The 18,766-nt window shown below is 41.5% G+C and overlaps 2 protein-coding genes across 4 annotated transcripts in view; one reads left to right on the top strand and one right to left on the bottom strand.

Annotated features, from left to right (window-relative positions):
* Positions 1–3,309, bottom strand: part of LOC115201257 (butyrophilin subfamily 1 member A1) — a 15,947-nt gene extending 12,638 nt beyond the window's left edge. Inside the window, exon 1 of one of the 2 annotated variants that reach the window (XM_029764736.1) lies at positions 3,177–3,309. The gene's annotated coding sequence lies outside the window, so the exon portion shown is untranslated. Of the gene's footprint in view, positions 1–2,711; positions 2,841–3,176 lie in introns of those variants that run through there. The other variant, XM_029764737.1, reaches the window with a different exon arrangement.
* si:ch211-250n8.1 (uncharacterized) lies at positions 2,702–18,712 on the top strand. Of its 2 annotated transcripts, none has more exons than XM_029764734.1 (16): positions 2,702–2,775; positions 5,744–5,851; positions 5,941–6,016; positions 6,141–6,297; positions 6,459–6,504; positions 7,150–7,208; positions 7,396–7,431; positions 7,548–7,600; positions 7,803–7,935; positions 16,342–16,559; positions 17,261–17,306; positions 17,480–17,545; positions 17,631–17,690; positions 17,805–17,890; positions 18,347–18,441; positions 18,595–18,712. In XM_029764734.1, the coding sequence occupies exons 1-16, from the start codon at positions 2,733–2,735 to the stop codon at positions 18,627–18,629; spliced, it is 1,317 nt and encodes a 438-aa protein (XP_029620594.1). In that variant the 5' UTR covers positions 2,702–2,732; the 3' UTR covers positions 18,630–18,712. The 2 variants fall into 2 exon arrangements, with proteins under 2 accessions (XP_029620594.1, XP_029620595.1); XM_029764735.1 differs by lacking the exon at positions 2,702–2,775 and adding an exon at positions 3,558–3,881.
* Positions 18,713–18,766: the final 54 nt, after the last annotated feature.

Genomic DNA, 18,766 nt, shown 5'->3' with positions numbered 1-18,766 from the left:
TAACGATACTCCTTAGTCCAAGAACCTTACATGTTCTGTTTAAAGGGCAAATTGGCTCTGGAAGCCAAAACAGCCACATACTCCATCTAAACAAGAATCGATTCTCAATTGCGGTATGGTTCTAGAAACATAAATCCCTCTGCTTTCATATCCTATCAAAATAATTTCACAACTGAAAAATACACACTTACTGTACACTGTTTAAACCTGAAAGATAAGGTCCTCATAAGACATGACATATGGGGGTGTAGTGAGATACCCAATGGGTTGCAAGATTCTCTTCTCATTCATCTTGAAAAAACTTTTAAAAACTTGGAAATCAATTAATCCGCCATAATTAACACAATGGGAAAATCTAATGATTTATTATCTGAATATTGAAATAGCATGGGCGACAGAGCTAAAAATGAATTGGTACAATTTAAGGCCATGTGGCAAACAATAATGCAGGCAATAAGGACGGGGGTGTGAGCATGCGGGTCGGGGCAGAGGAGATGTAGTCGTTGTTTTTGTATGTATTTGGTGTAAAAAAACAAGTTATATATTTTTTAAGTAAATATTATAAAAAATAAAAAACCATAACGCTAGCGATGCATGTTAATGTTCAGACTGAACCTCTGGGATCTTAACAAAACTCCCCCCGACTAAAGAAGTCTTTGTTCAATGACTCTTATGTGTCATTTAATGGAACTGAGAGACATGATCAAGAGCTAGTTCAGGGTCAGCTCAGTCATGACTCCCACGGTCAGCCAGTCAAGCAGATTACTATACGTTCAAGTTTTCTCTTTGTAGAAAACTACAAAGAGGCAAGCCTAAAATAAAGAGGTTAACTAACACAAGACAACTACAGAAACTGGCAGGCCTAGATGCGTCTGGTCACAGATTGTCTATCAATCCTGATTGCCACCACCTGTTGTGCTAATCAAGGCTTCCTGGCAGAGGACAGCCTTTGACCCGATTGGTGCTGCCACCTGGGGACGGAGTGTAGAAGTGCATCCTGGTAGTGTGTTGCCTAACCGTGTGCTAACACTAAACTATCCCCATATCGAAACGGTGTGTGTGTGTGTGTGTTGTGTGCGTGAGTGCGTGCGTGCGTGCGTATACTGTGCAACTTTTATATCATTACATCGCAGTTGATATCCTCTGTGGGCTCATTGGAACGGCCTCACCTAAAACTGGCCTGGCTTGACGGAAAGAAAGACAGAGAGAAAAGAAAAGAAAGAGAGAAAAATAAATTGCAGAGAGAGAGAGAGAGACGGAGAGATAGAGAGAGAGAGAGAGAGAGAGAGAGAGAGACGGAGAGATAGAGAGAGAGAGAGAGAGAGAGAGAGAGACGGAGAGATAGAGAGAGAGAGAGAGAGAGAGGGAGAGATAGAGAGAGAGAGAGAGAGACGGAGAGATAGAGAGAGAGAGAGACGGAGAGATAGAGAGAGAGAGAGAGAGACGGAGAGATAGAGAGAGAGAGAGAGAGACGGAGAGATAGAGAGAGAGAGAGAGACGGAGAGATAGAGAGAGAGAGAGAGAGAGAGAGAGAGAGATAGAGAGAGAACCAGGAGTACGAGGAAGACATAAACTGCAGAATGACATGTTTGTGTGGGCCTTGATGTCAGGCAGATATCCCATGGAGATGTAAAGCAGCAGCTGAGAGCGTTTCTCCACAGCCCGCCGATCGACCGTTTGGCCCCAGTGGTGTTGAATCAGCAGCAGCCCCCTGGCCTGCAGTCTCCAGTTAGTTTGATGTACAAGAGGGTACCTTTTCTGTACTTTTTGTGACAGAGGCAGCAGGGGAAACGGGCCAAAAGAAGATGCAATTCATCAACTTTCCAAGGAGAACACAGCAGAGTAACAATGATGCTTTGTGTTTGGAAATGTTGCCTACAAATGATTTTCACGGCTGGTTGGCTGTTAGGGTTATTTTGGAGGCACTATGCCATCACCTTATAATAACACCTTATCCCTAATCAGGTGGAGTTACCCTCCTGTGGGGTTTTGTTCCAACCCTGCCCTAAAATAACTGGTTCTACTAATAAGGTGATGCTCAGGAACTTGATTAGTTGAATTAGGTGTGTTATAGTTGGGTTGAAACGAAAGCCTGCATAACCAGTATCTCTCCAAGAGGAGGGCTGGCCACCACTGTTCTAACACAGCTTGATCAATAAGAGCCCCTTCCCCTTAGACCTGTACTTGTAACTTGTCATTTAGACTTATTGGTTTAAATCAGAATTACCAGAATAATTTAGGTCTACACGCCCATATTTATGCACCGTAGTACTACGCAAAGATGGGAGTTTTGAATGAGGCAGTTGAGCCACTGAACCTAAACGTGATTGTAACACTTTCACAACAGGTGAACCTGCGTCTTCTATTTCTGTGGTCAAAACAACAAGCGGGAGTAGCGCATGTTCAAAACGAGTGACTGGGACACGTGCGCGCACACAGTGTCCGGGAGAGTCTACCGAGGACACATGCAGAACCCGTGCCACTAATCCGGTTAACGAATTAAACGGAGTTGAGTAAACTGTAATACACATAAAGCCAAATTTGTAAACACGAAAGGCAGTTTCCGGCGAAACATAATAACATAGGCTATCTAGTTAATGGACACCTTTATCATTACGCATCTGAAATGAAAGTTGTATTAGGCTATGCATTAGGTGTATTGTAGATTGTAGTGGATTTGAGATAAGAGGAGATCCCGGATTATAACTCACCTGTCCCTGACCACAACCTTAATGACTTTCTATTCTAGGACACACAAGACAACACCTCTGGCCGGTAAGAACAGATTATCACAACAGAGTGGGCTGGAGGTTTCCTTTGGACTGGTTCCAACGCGTAATATCACATGAGTAATACCATTATGAAGCCAATATAATAAGAACATATATTGACACAATACTTCTGTAGCTGACCAGACCACTCCCCAGAGCGCACAGCGCAGACGTCATCAAGTAATAAAAACGATTCCACTTTCAGGGCGCAGCATGCAGAACGTTAAACAATTCTCCAAACATATCCAAACTCAATGTTGCAAGACTAGCTTGGATAATGCAACCATCATTTTATGCGTAAATCTTGCGTCTACAGTAGCCTACATGGATTCTTTTAGACATCGTGGAGAAACAAACAAGAAAACATTGCATTGAAATTAAGACGTCTGAAGCAGAAATACTTACCTATGGAATCCACAAGGAAATGGTTGTAGTCCAGAAAATCACGTAAATGTTTTCGGTAGTAGTAGGGCCTATGACTAACTACTGTTGTAGCCTACCCTGCACCTCACTACCGTTATACATGCGCCAGGCTCTATCTACTGCAACTGCATTGAGTGAGTGAGTGAACTTATTAGCACCCCGCTGTGCGAATAAAAGTTCGGGTGTTTCCGAAAATTGACGAATACAGACGAAACAGGTAGACATCTTTGTTGGGTCTTCACGCGTTTTGATAATTCACTTTTCTTTCCACAAGAGGTCGCCAGAGTATAGAATCTCATTTACAGCGCGTCAATTTGAGACACCACGATTAAATGACAGAACAATGTAGCCATTCAGTGTGTGCAAAATGAAGCAGTCTATTCTGAAACTGAGTAGGCTAGCTTCAATTTTTTTAGAGTGAGAATTGGTTATTGCAGCTGTCACTGACATTTCCAGTCCAACCTCCCCAAGATGTGATTCATGTAGTCTATTTTGACATTGATATCATGTTTACTTTTCCCTATCTGTAACAGCCTAAGGGAAAGGGTGTCTCGGTATGTTTTAGACATGCGGAAGTGTGTGTAAGCTATGACGCGTTGTTAAATGACAGGCGGTACAGTGCGTCTATATCTGCGCTAATAATATTAATTATGCCTCCGAAAGACCCGCTGCTCGGGACCCTCAAAGGTAAGAACATACAGCAAATGGACACCGAGTGAATGGAGACATGCATATGGGTGTTATGTGTTGTTCATTTGTAGATACACAGACAGGAATAGGCTGAGCGAGAGTATCAGCAGATATTTACTCAGCCTAGTATAGCCTAATCATTAGTCAGACGCTCCTACATAGGCGGCTCAGGTTACGCTCATGTGCTGCAGCAGGGACTATAGAATAAGTACTTTCTTCTACCAGAAAATTGCTTCATAATCTATCTTTTGTGAAGCATGTGTTATCTCTGAATGTGAAACATATCCTCCTCTGTATGAAATATTTTGAAGGATCACTTTCCCGATTTTACTATTGGAGCTGCGTCTTTGATGTATTAATGCAGTTTCACTGCACCTTTCACCTCTATTTTATTCTATCACTCAACCACCTGACGCAATCTAGTGCTGGTGAAGCCTATCAGACACTATGCAAAACACAAATAGACAAAAGCAGTGATGTTTTCAGGTTGCCAAGTAACTGGGTCCTCCTTGGTCATCAAGTGTGGAAGAGGTGCCCTCTGTCAGTCATCATCATACAGCAAAAGGAAAGACACCACCCACGTGTCTGCCATATTTTGCCCATGTATTGTGCATATATCACAAGCCTACACAGAAAATTGGCCAGTGTTGATTTCTAGTGTTGTTTAAGGAGTTAAATGTTCACTCTGTTAGAGTGAAATTAACACTCAGTGGTCTAAAATAACCCCAGTGTTGGTGTTAATAACCAGAGATATTTCCATCCAATCCACACCCATCATTATCATATTACCCTGCATGTTATGCAGGTAGATTTTTTTTTGGGGGGGGGGGGTTGTTTTTAATATCTGTGTTTTTGCATTGATTGATTCATCTTATGCTACACAAAATTACACAGCATACATTTTTCTAAACTAATCCAATCAGTTAGTTAGATTTATTGCACCGTTACTGAACTGTTTGTTTCCCGGTTTAAATGGTTTAGGTAGTCTCTTTTACCAGAGTTCCTAACCCTGGTAGTCAATCTGAATGTAAGTGAATAAAAATTCCAACTTGATTCCAAAACGGAATTACACATCACTTTGCCCGCCAGCATAATGTGACTTGCAGGCCTGATGTGGCCTGTAATTTGTAATCCAGGATTTTCCTAACACCACTGTGTTAGGGTAAAACGAGGCCATCAAAGTAAGGTCGTATGATATATGTAATGTATTGTCATAAAGTTAAACCACAGAGGGGAAATGAACCAATCCTTTCTTTCTCTTGAGTACATCTTGACAAATCTCAATATCTTAATGATAACATTCGCCTCATTTGGTGGAAGCCATAGGCCTTTAAAAGAAAATAATTAATAGGAAAATATACAAAAATAGGAAATATGCAAATTAGGCGTTACACCGCATAGTGTTAAAACAACACCCAAAATCACTTACTGTAACAATGTTTTTGCATAACACTTGTAGGGGTTAACTCTAGATTAACACTAGTGTTGAACATAAATAACACGGTGAGCGTTAATTACCCCATAGTGTTACATTTGAGTAACAATGGCAAGTCTAATGCTGTGTTCATTTTTTACATTATAAAGCGTTGCGTTAACACTCAAAATGTAACAGTATAATCAAAGTACTATTTTACACTCTGTAGAGTAGGACCATATGTTATCTGGGATGGTGTTAAAATGAACTCCTGAAGTATTGATTTAAAACTTCTAAATTGACTGTGTATGGTCTATTGTTGTGTCTATGTCTACCCATTGCATTGTTCCCTCAACTCCTGTGCACATACAGTATCTACCCAATGTGGCCCATGTAATGTGTGCGCACATATATTGCATTGTGTGTATATTTTTTCCTCGTCCAGTATGCATCCTGAACCTGCAGACAGAAGAGGGGACAGTGACAGATGTCAACCCTCACCTCTCCTCCTGCTGTGAACTACTGGAGCTCATCCTTAGGAAGGGCCTTCAGCGTGAGTATTAGAACAAAGCAAAGCCATGCAGACAGGAGTACAGAACATTAGAGCCTGCCAACGTTCTAACTAATGTGTGTCTCCCTCAGAGCCAGTCCTTGGTCTAGTACACAGGGACTACTGGCAATGTTTCGAGCAACTCCTCCAACACGACAACTGTGGCAGGTAAACTACCTACAGCACATTTAGAGATTGTGTTCTAGAAAATAACATGCAGTGACTACTAACCCCCCTGTTGTTGTCTTGGCTCCCTCACTGGTGTGTATATGTTCCTGTGCGTGTATTCTAGACTGAGTGCTGTGTCGCTTGCGGTTGAACAGACCTTAGCCTGCAGGAAGCTGTTGTCAGCTCAGGGACGAGGACGCTACCTCCTTAGGCTAGCCCTCAGACGGAGAGTTCTAGAAGGAGTCATCAAACACCTGTTACACACACCCAAAGTACTAGAGGTCTGTTATCTCTCACTCATATTGGCTCTAATACCTTGTTGTTACATTGTTGTAACATTACAATTTACATTCCTTTGATGTTCAGTAATTAGGCTATATTCCAGTTATGTTTGAATAGGCTATCATATCATTGACTTGGTTTACTGGTTTCTATTTTCCAGTGGTACAACCCAGCTATTTCACTTTTTAAGAATGAGGAATTTGTAGGTGAGGCTTTTCTTCTCTTCCTGATTGTTTTGTTTTCACTGAATGGTTGCTGTTGGCATTGGCCTTAATATCAGGAAGTCATTTTCATCACAGAAAGTCAAATAAAATAAAATTCTATTGGTCACATACACGTACTTAGCAGATGTTATTGGTCACATACACGTACTTAGCAGATGTTATTGGTCACATACACGTACTTAGCAGATGTTATTGGTCACATACACGTACTTAGCAGATGTTATTGGTCACATACACGTACTTAGCAGATGTTATTGGTCACATACACGTACTTAGCAGATGTTATTGGTCACATACACTTACTTAGCAGATGTTATTGCGGGTGTAGCGAAATGCTTGTGTTCCTAGCTCCAACAGTGCTGTAGTATCTAACAATTCACAACAATACACACAAATCTAAAAGTAAAATAATGGAATAAAGAAATATATAAATATTAGGACGAGCAATGTCGGAGTGGCATTGACTAAAATACAGTAGAATAGAATACAGTACATACTGTACATATGAGTTGATTAAAGCCGCGTGTAAACATGATTAAAGTGACCAGTGTTCCATTATTAAAGTTCAACTTGTCAAGTGTCCAACAACACTCATGATGACTGAGTCAAATATCCTTCCTCTCTAAGAGCCTTTCATGTCCCTGCTCATGGTCCTCTCAGAAATGGAATTCAAACTGGACATGGAGGTACAAAGTGTTTCCTTCCCTCTCCTGTTTGCCTGACTATGATGTGGTTGATGCACAGTATCAGAAAGCACGAGTCAAGTCTCTGCTTAGACTGTTGGCCTAAAACAAAATGTTGCAAATACAAAGAGTTCTCAAAACATAGAATGTCACTGCTCACATCAGCAAAATGTCTGCCTTTTCACTTAAGAACTGCAGTTTTCTGGATGAGAGCTGGCTTCTACCGGTAAGATATTGAAATGAGCCCTGTACAATCTCAGATCTATGTATGACTTCCCTTCCTCATAGTTAGTCTGTGTATATTTTGCCTATTGAAGTGAGGACTATGTCTGTGTTTTCCAGGTGTGTGATATGTATGAGGCAGTACCATGTCGTGAGCTAGGGATGGTGCTCAGGTAAGTGGCAGTGTTTGTATCCTTCCTCATAATACACAGTCATCTCTCTGTCTCTCTCTGTCTTTCTCTCTGTCTCTCTCTCTCTCTCTCTCTCTCCTCTCCTCTCCTCTCCTCTCCTCTCCTCTCCTCTCCTCTCCTCTCCTCTCCTCTCCTCTCCTCTCCTCTCCTCTCCTCTCCCACCTCTCTCTCTCTCTTCCCCCAGGTATCTCAGTGGCCGTGTCTTTGTCCTGAAACTGTTGCCAGGTAGCCAGGCTCAGGTGGACAAGTGTGTACATCCAGGTGACATCATTGATGAGATCAACGGAATCTCCTTACGGAATGCCTGCAATGGACAGGTAAGGAGACCTTTACACAAAAAATAGCTCCAGTCCTAATCTAACACACCTGCTTTTTAGTCAGCCGCTCCTCAGGACCATGCAAAATCATCCGACTTAGTATAAAAATAATTAATACAAAAACTGAGCTGTTTTGTATGCAAAGAAAATTGGAACATTCTATGATTTTATCCTAATACAATTGCTCAGAGAAAGAGATTTTGTTTAACAAGTAATATTTTTTTTCTAAAAAAAGATAGGGGTCAAAATGATTGGAACCCTTGTTTTCAGTACCTTTTAATAGCCCACCTTGCGAGGATAAAGTCACTGAGCCTTTTTCTAAAATGTTTTATGACACTGGAGAACACATTGGGAAGGATCTTAGACCATTCCTCCATATAGAATATTTCCAGAGCCTTGATATCCTTCGTCTGCGATTATGGACTGCCCTCTTCCATTCAAACCACAGGCTTTCAATGGGGTTTATGTCCGGAGACTGAGATGGCCATTGTAAAATGTTGATTTTTGTGGTCAATTAACAATTTCTTTGTGGATTTTGTGTGCTTGGGGTTATTGTCTTGCTGGAAGATCCACTGGCAAAGGCAACCGGGTTTTGGGCAAAAATGTCCTGGTACTGGGTAAAGGATGCTGTTGACCTTAACAAGGGCCCCAGGACCAGTGGAAGCAAAATAGCCCCACAGCAATATATTTTACAGTAGGTATGGGGTTCTTTTCTGCCTATGCATCCTTCTTTCAACGCGAAACCCACCACAGTTGTGTGTGGCCAAAGAGCTTTTTTCATGTCATCTGATCATAGCACTGGCTCCAATCCAAGTGCCAATGCCGTTTAGCAAACTCCAGGCATTTAAATGTGTTCAATAACATGAAAATAGAGCTCTTTGGCCGAGCACACCAGTGGTGGGTTTCACGTTGAAAGAAAGATGCATAGGCGGAAAAGAACCCCACAGCTACTGTGACATATAGTGGTAGCACCCCAGTGCCTTCAGAAAGTATTCATACCCCTTGACTTTTTCCACATTTTGTTGTGTTACAGCCTGAATTTAAAATTGATTAAATTGAGATTTTGTGTCACACCATACCCCATAATGTCAAAGTGGAATTAAGTTTTTAGAAATTCTTACAATTTTATTAAAAATAAAAAGCTAAAATGTCTTGAGTCAATATGTATTCAACCTCTTTGTTATGGCAAGCCTAAATAACAAGTCACATAATGAGTTGGATTTTTTCATGACTATGCCATCATCTCTGTACCCCACATATACAATTACCTGTGAGGTCCCTCAGTCAAGCAGTGAATTTCAAACACAGATTCAACCACAAAGACCAGGGAGGTTTCCCAATGCCTCGCAAAGAAGGGCACAAATTGGTATATGGTTAAAAATAAAATAAATATCCCTTTGTGCATGGCGAAATTATTAATTACACTTTGGATGGTGTATCAATACTAGAAAGATACAGGCGTCCTTCCTAACTCAGTTGCCGGAGGGGAAAGAAACCGCTCAGGGATTTCACCATGAGGCCAATGGTGACTTTAAAACAGTTACAGAGTTTAATTGCTGTGAGGAAACTGATGATGGATCAACAACGTAGTTACTCCACAATACTAACCTAAATGACAGAATGAAAAGAAGGAAGCCTGTACAGAACACAAATATTCCATAAAAATATTCCAAAACATGCATCCTGTTTGCAATAAGGCACTAAAGTAAAACTGCATAAAAATGTGGCAAAAAATTAACTTTATGTGCTGAATACAAAACGTTATGTTTGGGGCAAATCCCCACAACACATCACTGAGTACTACTATTCATATTTTCAAGCATGGTGGTGGCTGCATCATGTTATGGGTATGCTTTTCATCGACAAGGACTAGGGAGTTTTTTATAATAAAAAGAAACAGAATAATGCTAAGCACAGGCAAGATCCTAGAGGAAAACCTTTCAGCAGGACAATAACCTAAAATACAAATATACACTGGAGTTGCTTACCAAAACGACATTGAATGTTCCTGAGTGGCTTAGTTACAGTTTTGACTTAAATCAGCTTGAAAATCTATGGCAAGACTTGAAAATGGCTGTCTAGCAAGGATCAACAACCAACTTGACAGAGCTTGAAGAATGTAAAAATATTAAGGTGCAAATATTGTACAATCCAGGTGTGCAAAGCTCTTAGAGACTTACCTAGAAAGACACAGCTGTAATCACATTTTTTTTAATAACAAATGTTAGAATTTTTCTTTGACATTACAGAGTATTTTGTGTGAATTGATGACAAAAAAATTACAATTAAATCAATTTAAATCCCACCTTGTAACACAACAAAATGTGTGAATACTTTCTGAAGGCACTACAGTACAGTATATGGGGCTATTTTGCTTCCACTGGTCCTGTGGAACTTTGAAGAAAGTTGAAGCTCATTTACTGCATTTCTATACAATTTAAAAACCCTAAAATGCTATTTGGTGAACAACCAAAACAAGCAAAAATATCCCCAGCCATTATCACATTGGTTGCGGTAGCTTCATTCACCTCAGTCGATCTACAAACACAAAGCCTATTAGCTAGGCAGCCCCACGCACCTCTCTGATTCAGAGAGGTTGAGTTACCGTAATTTCCGGACTATTAAGCGCACCTGAATATAAGCCGCACCCACTGAATAATTTTTATTTATTTATTTTGAACATAAATAAGCCGCACATGTCTATAAGCCGCAGGTGCCTACCGGTACATTGAAACAAATGAACTTTACACAGGCTTTAACGAAACACGGCTTGTAACAAAAATAAATAGGCTTTAACGAAACACGGCTTGTAACAAAAAATAAAAAATTAGCAATAAGCTTTAGTTGTCTTTTTGCACTGAATCAATTCCTCACGCTGCTGTTTCCAACGTCTTATCATCGACTCATTAAGACCAAGCTCCCGTGCAGCAGCTCTATTTCCTTTTCCAACAGCCAGATCAATCGCCTTCAACTTGAAAGCTGCATCATATGCATTTTTCCGTGTCTTTGCCATGATGAGGGTGACAAAATGACTACCGTAATCAGAATGATGGGAAGTTTGAGAGCGCTCGATTTAATCTAAACAGTGAACAAAAAAGTTGTTTGACCGTAACCCGTTCGCCAATTTCATTGGTCTAATGAAAGCTCCATGCCGCCAAAAAACTGAGCACGTCACAGAATGTTTTTTTTTAGAAAAAAAAATGTAAAGCGGGAAAAATCCATATATTAGCCGCGTCATTGTTTAAGCCGCGAGGTTCAAAGCCTGGGAAAAAAGTTGCGGCTTATAGTCCGGAATTTACGGTAAATGCGGAAGACACATTTCAGTTGAATACATTCAGTTGGATAACTGACTAGATATCCCCCTTTACAATTAGCCACTACACATTAACTCAGCACCAGGATTAAAAACGATAATTTAATACGAACAGAGGGATCTGTTAGCAGAAAAGGTATTTTATTAACAAAAGATAAACAAATACGTTTGCTTTACAGAACTTTTTTAGTGTACATTACACAGCTAATCTCCTGCAATGCTAAAAATTATAACTAGGGGTTGGGGAGAATTTTTTGCAGTTTTAAAAGCAAATTTCCTTTGCAATTATACACATTTTGCCGTGTTAATATTGTCACGGCTCCCTTTGATAGCAGGAGGGGTGAAGTCAGGCGCAGGAGACTGAGATCCGTTTAAACGTATGTTTAATAATCCAAACAGGAAAAATGCTGCAACAAGGCAGGTTGCAAAAACAACTAGGACAGCTCCAAAGATCCACAAGGACGGGGCGCAGCCCAGCAACCCTAATGCCTAAACAAGCAGCTTCACTGGGAAAACATACAAAAATTCCCAACTATCAAACAACATGACAAAGAACAATCCCACACAAATCCCCAAACAAAACAGACAAACTAAATACCCCCACTAATTGACTAACACAAAACAGGTGCAGACCTAATCAGACAAAACCAACAGACACAGAAACATAGATCGGTGGCAGCTAGTAGGCAGGCGACGACGACCGCCGAGCACCGCCCGACCGGGGAGAGGCGCCACATTCCGTGGACGTTGTGACAAATATGATATCTGAGTGAAAGTGACTAACAAAATTAACAGGGACACTGGGCACGTGCCCTGCTTTCTATCAGAATTCCAGTCGTTAAATAAAGGTTAAATAAAATTCCAATAAATGTTATACCCCTTGATCTTCAAGAATAGGACTTTGAAATATGGAAGTATAGATAGGCCAAATTGTTTTACCTGAGCATAACCCCAAAACCAAGGACTTATTAGCCATCCCTATTCTGTTGTTTATGATTTTGTTGTCATGGAGGACTGATTGGGCTCATTGATTTGAGTTGAAAAATAAATACTGCGCTCATGGAATGGCATGCTTTGAGAATGACTGAAAAGTGCTAATTACGTGTGATAAATGAATGCCATATGCTGCATTTTCTATAGGCCTATTGTTTACCTTTTTGTTGGTGACACTTTGATATATTGATAATATGCAGCTGTTTAAAGGGCACATCCACAGATGAAATAATAACAAAACGGTCGACCCGCCTCTGGTTTGGTAAAAAGCTGGGGGATGGGCCTAGAGAAATGTAACCACAGTCAGATTAATAGACAGAGCTATGGATGCAAGGACTGACCATCCATGATATATAAATGATTGTTTTAACCATGTTATGAAACTACACAGTGTTTGTTTACATTTACAATGTTTACAAACATTGGAGAAAATCAATCGAACCCATGAAATGATAGAATGTAAGATGGCGCCGGAGCAGATGGCAGACATTTTACGTGCCCCCAACGGAGAGTGTTTTTTTTGTTCGTAATTTTTATTTTATTTTTACAATTTTTGTACATAATGTTGCCGTCTCTTATGACCGAAAATAACTTCTAGACATCAGGACTGCGATTACTCACCACGGACTAGCAGAATCCTTTTTCTTCTTTCACAACTCTGACGAGCCCGAGGCGGAGGATATACAGCTCCCTCGGGAACATGCCCTGACCCCAGTGATCTGCGTGAATAGGAGGCGGAAAAAGAGAGGCTGGAGGGCGGGCTGTCTTCTGAGGAGTCGGAGGCGATCAAATAAACCCCCACTCCCCTCAATTCTGCTAGCAAACATGCAATCTTTGAACAATAAAATTGACAAGTAATTGGGAAGATTAAACTACCAACGGGACATTAAAAACTGTAACATCTTATGCTTCACGGAGTCGTGGCTGAACGTTGACAATATCAACATACAGCTGGCTGGTTATACGATGTACCGGCAGGATAGAACAGTGGTGTCTGGTAAGACAAGGGGCAGCGGTCTATGTATTTTTGTAAACAACAGCTGGTGCTCGATATCTAAGGAAGTCTCGAGCTATTGCTCGCCTGAGGTAGAGTTTCTCATGATAAGCTGCAGACCAAATTACCTACCGAGAGAGTTTTCATCTATATTATTTGTAGCTGTTTTACATACCACCACAGTCAGAGGTTGGCACTAAGATAGCATTGAATGAGCTGTATACCTCCATAAGGAAACAAGAAAATGCTCACCTAGAGGCGGCGCTCCTAGTAGCCGGGGACTTTAATGCAGGGAAACTTAAATCAGTTTTACCAAATTTCTATCCGCATGTTAAACATGCAACCAGGGGGAAAAGAACTCTGGACCACCTATACTCAACACACAGAGATGCATACAAATCTCTCCCTCGAAATCCATTTGGCAAATGTGACGATAATTCCATCCTCCTGCTTCCTGCTTACAAGCAAAAATTAAAGCAGGAAGCACCAGTGACTAGATCAATAAAAAAGTGGTCAGATGAAGCAGATGCTAAGCTACAGGACTGTTTTTCTAGCATAGACTGGAATATGTTCCGGGATTCCTCCAATTGCATTGAGGAGTACACCACATCTGCCAAAGCTTCATCAATAAGTGCATCGATGACGTCGTCCCCAAAGTGACTGTACGTACATACCCCAACCAGCATCCGCACTGAGCTAAAGGCTAGAGCTGCTGCTTTCATGGAGTGGGACTCTAATCCGGAAGTTTATAAGAAATCCCGCTATGCCCTCCGACGAACCATCAAACAGGCAATGCATCAATACATCGGATGTGGCAGGGCCTGTAAACCATTACAGACTAAAGGGAAGCACAGCCAAGAGCTGCCCAGTGACACGAGCCTACCGGATGAGCTAAACTACTTCTATGCTCGCTTCGAGGCAAATAACACTGAAACATGCATGAGAGCACCAGCTGTACCGGAAGACTGTGTGATAACGCTCTCCGCAGCCGATGTGAGTAAGATCTTTAGACAGGTCAACATTCACAAGGCTGCAGGGCCAGACGGATTACCAGGATGTGTACTGCGAGCATTCACTGACCAATTAGCAAGTGTCTTCACTGTCATTTTCAACCTCTCCCTGTCCGAGTCTGTAATACCAACATGTTTTAAGTAGACCACCATAGTGCCTGTGCCCAAGAACACTAAGGTAACCTGCCTGAATGACTACCGACCCGTAGCACTCACGTCTGTAGTCATGAAGGGCTTTGAAAGACTGGTCATGGCTCACCTCAACACCATTATCCCAGAAACCCTAGACCCACTCCAATTTGCATACCGCCCCAACAGATCCACAGATGATGCAGTCTCTATTGCACTCCACACTGCCCTTTCCCACCTGGAAAAAAGGAACACCTATGTGAGAATGCTATTCATTGACTACAGTTCAGTGTTCAACACCATAGTGCCCTCAAAGCTCATCAATAAGCTAAGGACCCTGGGACTAAACACCTTGCTCTGCAACTGGATCCTGAACTTCCTGACGGGCCGCCCTCAGCTGGTAAGGATAGGTAACAACACATCCACCACTCTGATCCTCAACACAGGGGCCCCTCAGGGGTGCGTTCTCAGCCTCCTCCTGTACTCCCTGTTCACTCATGACTGCACGGCCAGGCACGACTCCAACACCATCATTAAGTTTGCAGATGACACAACAGTGGTAGGCCTGATCACCGACAACAACGAGACAGCCAATACGGAGGAGGTCAGGGACCTGGCCAGGTGGTGCCAGGACAACAACCTCTCCCTCAATGTGATCAAGACTAAGGAGATGATTGTGGACTACAGGAAAAAGAGGACCGAGCACGCCCCCATTCTCATCGACGGGGCTGCAGTGGAGCAGGTTGAGAGCTTCAAGTTCCTTGGTGTCCACATCACCAACAAACTATCATGGTGCAAACACACCAAGACAGTTGTGAAGCGGGCATGACAAAACCTATTCCCCCTCAGGAGACTGATAAGATTTGGCATGGTCCTCAGATCCTCAAAAGGTTCTACAGTTGCACCATTGGGAGCATCCTGACTGGTTGCATCACTGCCTGGTATGGCAACTGCTCGGCCTCTGACCTCAAGGCACTACAGAGGGTAGTGCGAATGGCCCAGTGCATCACTGGGGCCAAGCTTCCTGTCATCTAGGACCTCTATACCAGACGGTCAGAAGAAGGCCCTAAAAATTGTCAAAGAGTCTAGCCACCCTAGTCATTGACTGTTCCCTGTTACCACACGGCAAGCGGTACCAGAGCGCCAAGTCTAGGTCCAAGAGGCTTCTAAACAGCTTCTACCCCGAAGCCATAAGACTACTGAACATCTAGTCAAATGGCTACCCAAACTACTCACATTGCCCCCCCCCCACACCACTTTCTGTTGTCATCTATGCATAGTCACTTTAATTAACTCTACCTACAGTGAGGAAAAAAAGTATTTGATCCCCTGCTGATTTTGTACGTTTGCCCACTGACAAAGAAATGATCAGTCTATAATTTTAATGGTAGGTTTATTTGAACAGTGAGAGACAGAATAACAACAAAAGAATCCAGAAAAACGCATGTCAAAAATGTTATAAATTGATTTGCATTTTACTGAGGGCTATCTTCTGTATAACACCCCTACCTTCTCACAACACAACTGATTGGCTCAAACGCATTAAGAAGGAAATCAATTCTACAAATAATCTTTTAACAAGGCACACCTGTTAATTGAAATGCATTCCAGGTGACTACCTCATGAAGCTGGTTGAGAGAATGCCAAGAGTGTGCAAAGCTGTAATCAAGGCAAAGGGTGGCTACTTTGAAGAATCTCAAATATAAAATATATTTTGATTTGTTTGGACACTTTTTTGGTTACTACATGATTCCACGTGTTATTTCATAGTTTTGATGTCTTCACTATTATTCTACAATATAGAAAATAGTAAAAATAAAGAAAAACCCTTGAACGACTAGGTGTCCAATCTTATGGTTGGTGCTGTATACAGCCACACCTTATATTTATTTAATATGCTGTACAGGGCGTTTTTCTCTTTGAATATTTAATTGAGACATTGTGCTTTTGTGTGTCTGTGTTCTCAGGCAGGTGTGGTCCTCTCCAGGCTTAAGGGGCGTCCCCTGTCCCTGCGTGTGTTACGGTGGTGTGTGCAGGACGGGGGTGTATATCGCCCCATCATCAAACTCCTAAGAGCTCTTAGAGAAGAGAACCCCTCCCTGCAGCTAGGCCCCTCCCCTTCCTCCCAAGAACCCACCAATCAGGGCCAGAGGCCCACACCCTCTCAGTGCCTCAAAGACGGAAGGCAAGTCTGAGGGATTGTTGTTGCGTTAATGCACCTGTTATTGGTTTGCAGCCCGCTAATAAGAAAGCAATTTGGTGGTATTACCAATTATGTATATAAACCCTGGATTGCTATGTATTGGACAATGAGAGGCTTTGAAGTCACCAGTCGGCAATATTGGCACTCCCCAGAAGAAGCAGTGCTCCATAGGAATGAATGGAATTCTACAGAATTTCAATGAAATGTTTCAAGGACAAAATGACATGTATTTAGTATTTTTTGTGGGGACAGTAACATTAGTACATTCTGCAAATGTTACTTTAAGGAAAAAAAGGTATTTTTTCACATTTTTATTTGTATGTTTAGCTTACATATAATTAATCAAATGTGCATTAATTTGCAATAGAATAAATGTAGCGAAAACAAACATGGACATTAATAAATGCATTTCTATAGCTTCCAAAGTATTTTTTACAACAGTGGGGGAGCTCCAAGATGGAGGTGCGGTATCGTCAGCGGTGGCTGTTAGTCATCTAATGTATATATAAATTATTGGGTACTACCATATTGCTTATACCAATCCCATCCATTCAGATCTACAGTGTTCAGGACGTAGGGCTATTTGTAGTTTCACACTGAAATCTGTTTCTAATCTCTTATGTTAAAATAGTACACAGGCATGTTTACCTAATCTGAGGCACTAAACCCCTCTCTCCCCACAGAATTGTGTACATTGTGCAGTTCTTGGGAAAGACAAACATGGGAATGGTAGATATGTTATTTTTATAATTACATGGTGTGTATTGTCTTAGTGTTTCACTGTTTGAGAAGATTTTTATTTTGTACTATTTGCACATCAATTGTGGTTTGTTGTGTACTTGTGGTTATTGTGTGTTAAATTGTGTGTGACTGTGTGTATGTTTTATCTCTTTTCTTGACAGTATGGAGGCAAGGAGGTGCTTCAACATGGAATCCCCCTGGTCTTACAGCAAAACCAGCCCAGCATGGTACTGACAAATAGAGACATGCTGACCTGAATAGTTTGTTGTAATCTAATCTAACTACTAACATATCCTCTCACTTTCCCAACAGGAAGTACTTTTAGACCTTAAGGAAACCCACTTGATCTGCACTGAGAAATCCAATATGACAGTGAGTAACTGGAACATAATATCACACGTTGGTTAAACAGGTTTTGTCCAGTGGATCGAAATTATTATATAGGGTTGTTGGTTGAAATACTGAATTTTCCCCGTTTGTGTTTAGGAGTTGTTCCAGCATCATTATCCAGAGATCTCATGTGTAGGGCGGTTTGGCCAGCCAGACTATACCGTCTTTGCCTTCTGCGTAGTGTGAGTATTAATAAAAAAACATAGCCATTATATCAGAGAATAGTCCCAGGCCTTCTCACCATTGCAGATATATTCCAATAAATACAAACGTTACAACCTTAAGACGTGCCTTTTTACATAGTCTGTGCAAAAGCACACTCAAATGAGCCATTCCTCATTGTACAGTAGACCTAATAACTGGACAGGAATAGTAGCATCCCGTTTTCCTGTCGCCCCAGCTATAAAAATACCCTTAACCAGATTTAGGGTCAGTTTACACTATCCCCATCCTAACAATAACATTCAGAAGGGGAAATAAAGAACAGTTCTTAGATCAGCATCTAGGGGCAACCTCAATGAATTTCTAAAGCGCTCCTCTGGAGAAAACCATTAACAGCAGGGATGACGCATCCTGAGCTGGCACAGCTCCGTTGCCTGAGAGCAGATGTCAGAACGTGTAATTGGCTCCGTTTTCAGAGACTCCCCAGAAACTCCTCAGTCAACAGGATTCTGCTGTGTGGTGCTTAGAGCCAGCACGGTCAAAGAATGTGAGGAGATCGTCAACCGCATCGGTGAGTATAATTGAAGACAATTAAATATCTCTGGTATGATCATTGCCTTTTGTGGGATGCCATCAAGACTGTAAACATTTTAAATATTGGGAGTCTTTCAACTAAAATCCCGTTCGTCACATTTCAAAATCAGATTTTTCTTCAATTCCACAGCTACTGGTTTCAAGCACACGGAGTGGTTCGTATGAAAAGAAACCCCTTGACAACTGGATATGTGCCAAACATCAAAATCTTGTGGCAATTGAATAAACATGTGCTTTGAAAAATACAAGTGTGAACACCAAATGTAAAAGCCCCTAGTGGATAGACACATTATCCTCAGAAC

Source organism: Salmo trutta, chromosome 10 (assembly GCF_901001165.1).
Source record: "Salmo trutta chromosome 10, fSalTru1.1, whole genome shotgun sequence".
Taxonomy (NCBI): Eukaryota; Metazoa; Chordata; class Actinopteri; order Salmoniformes; family Salmonidae; genus Salmo; species Salmo trutta.
Note: the sequence above shows the minus strand (reverse complement) of the source record. Positions and strands in the feature narration are given on the sequence as shown.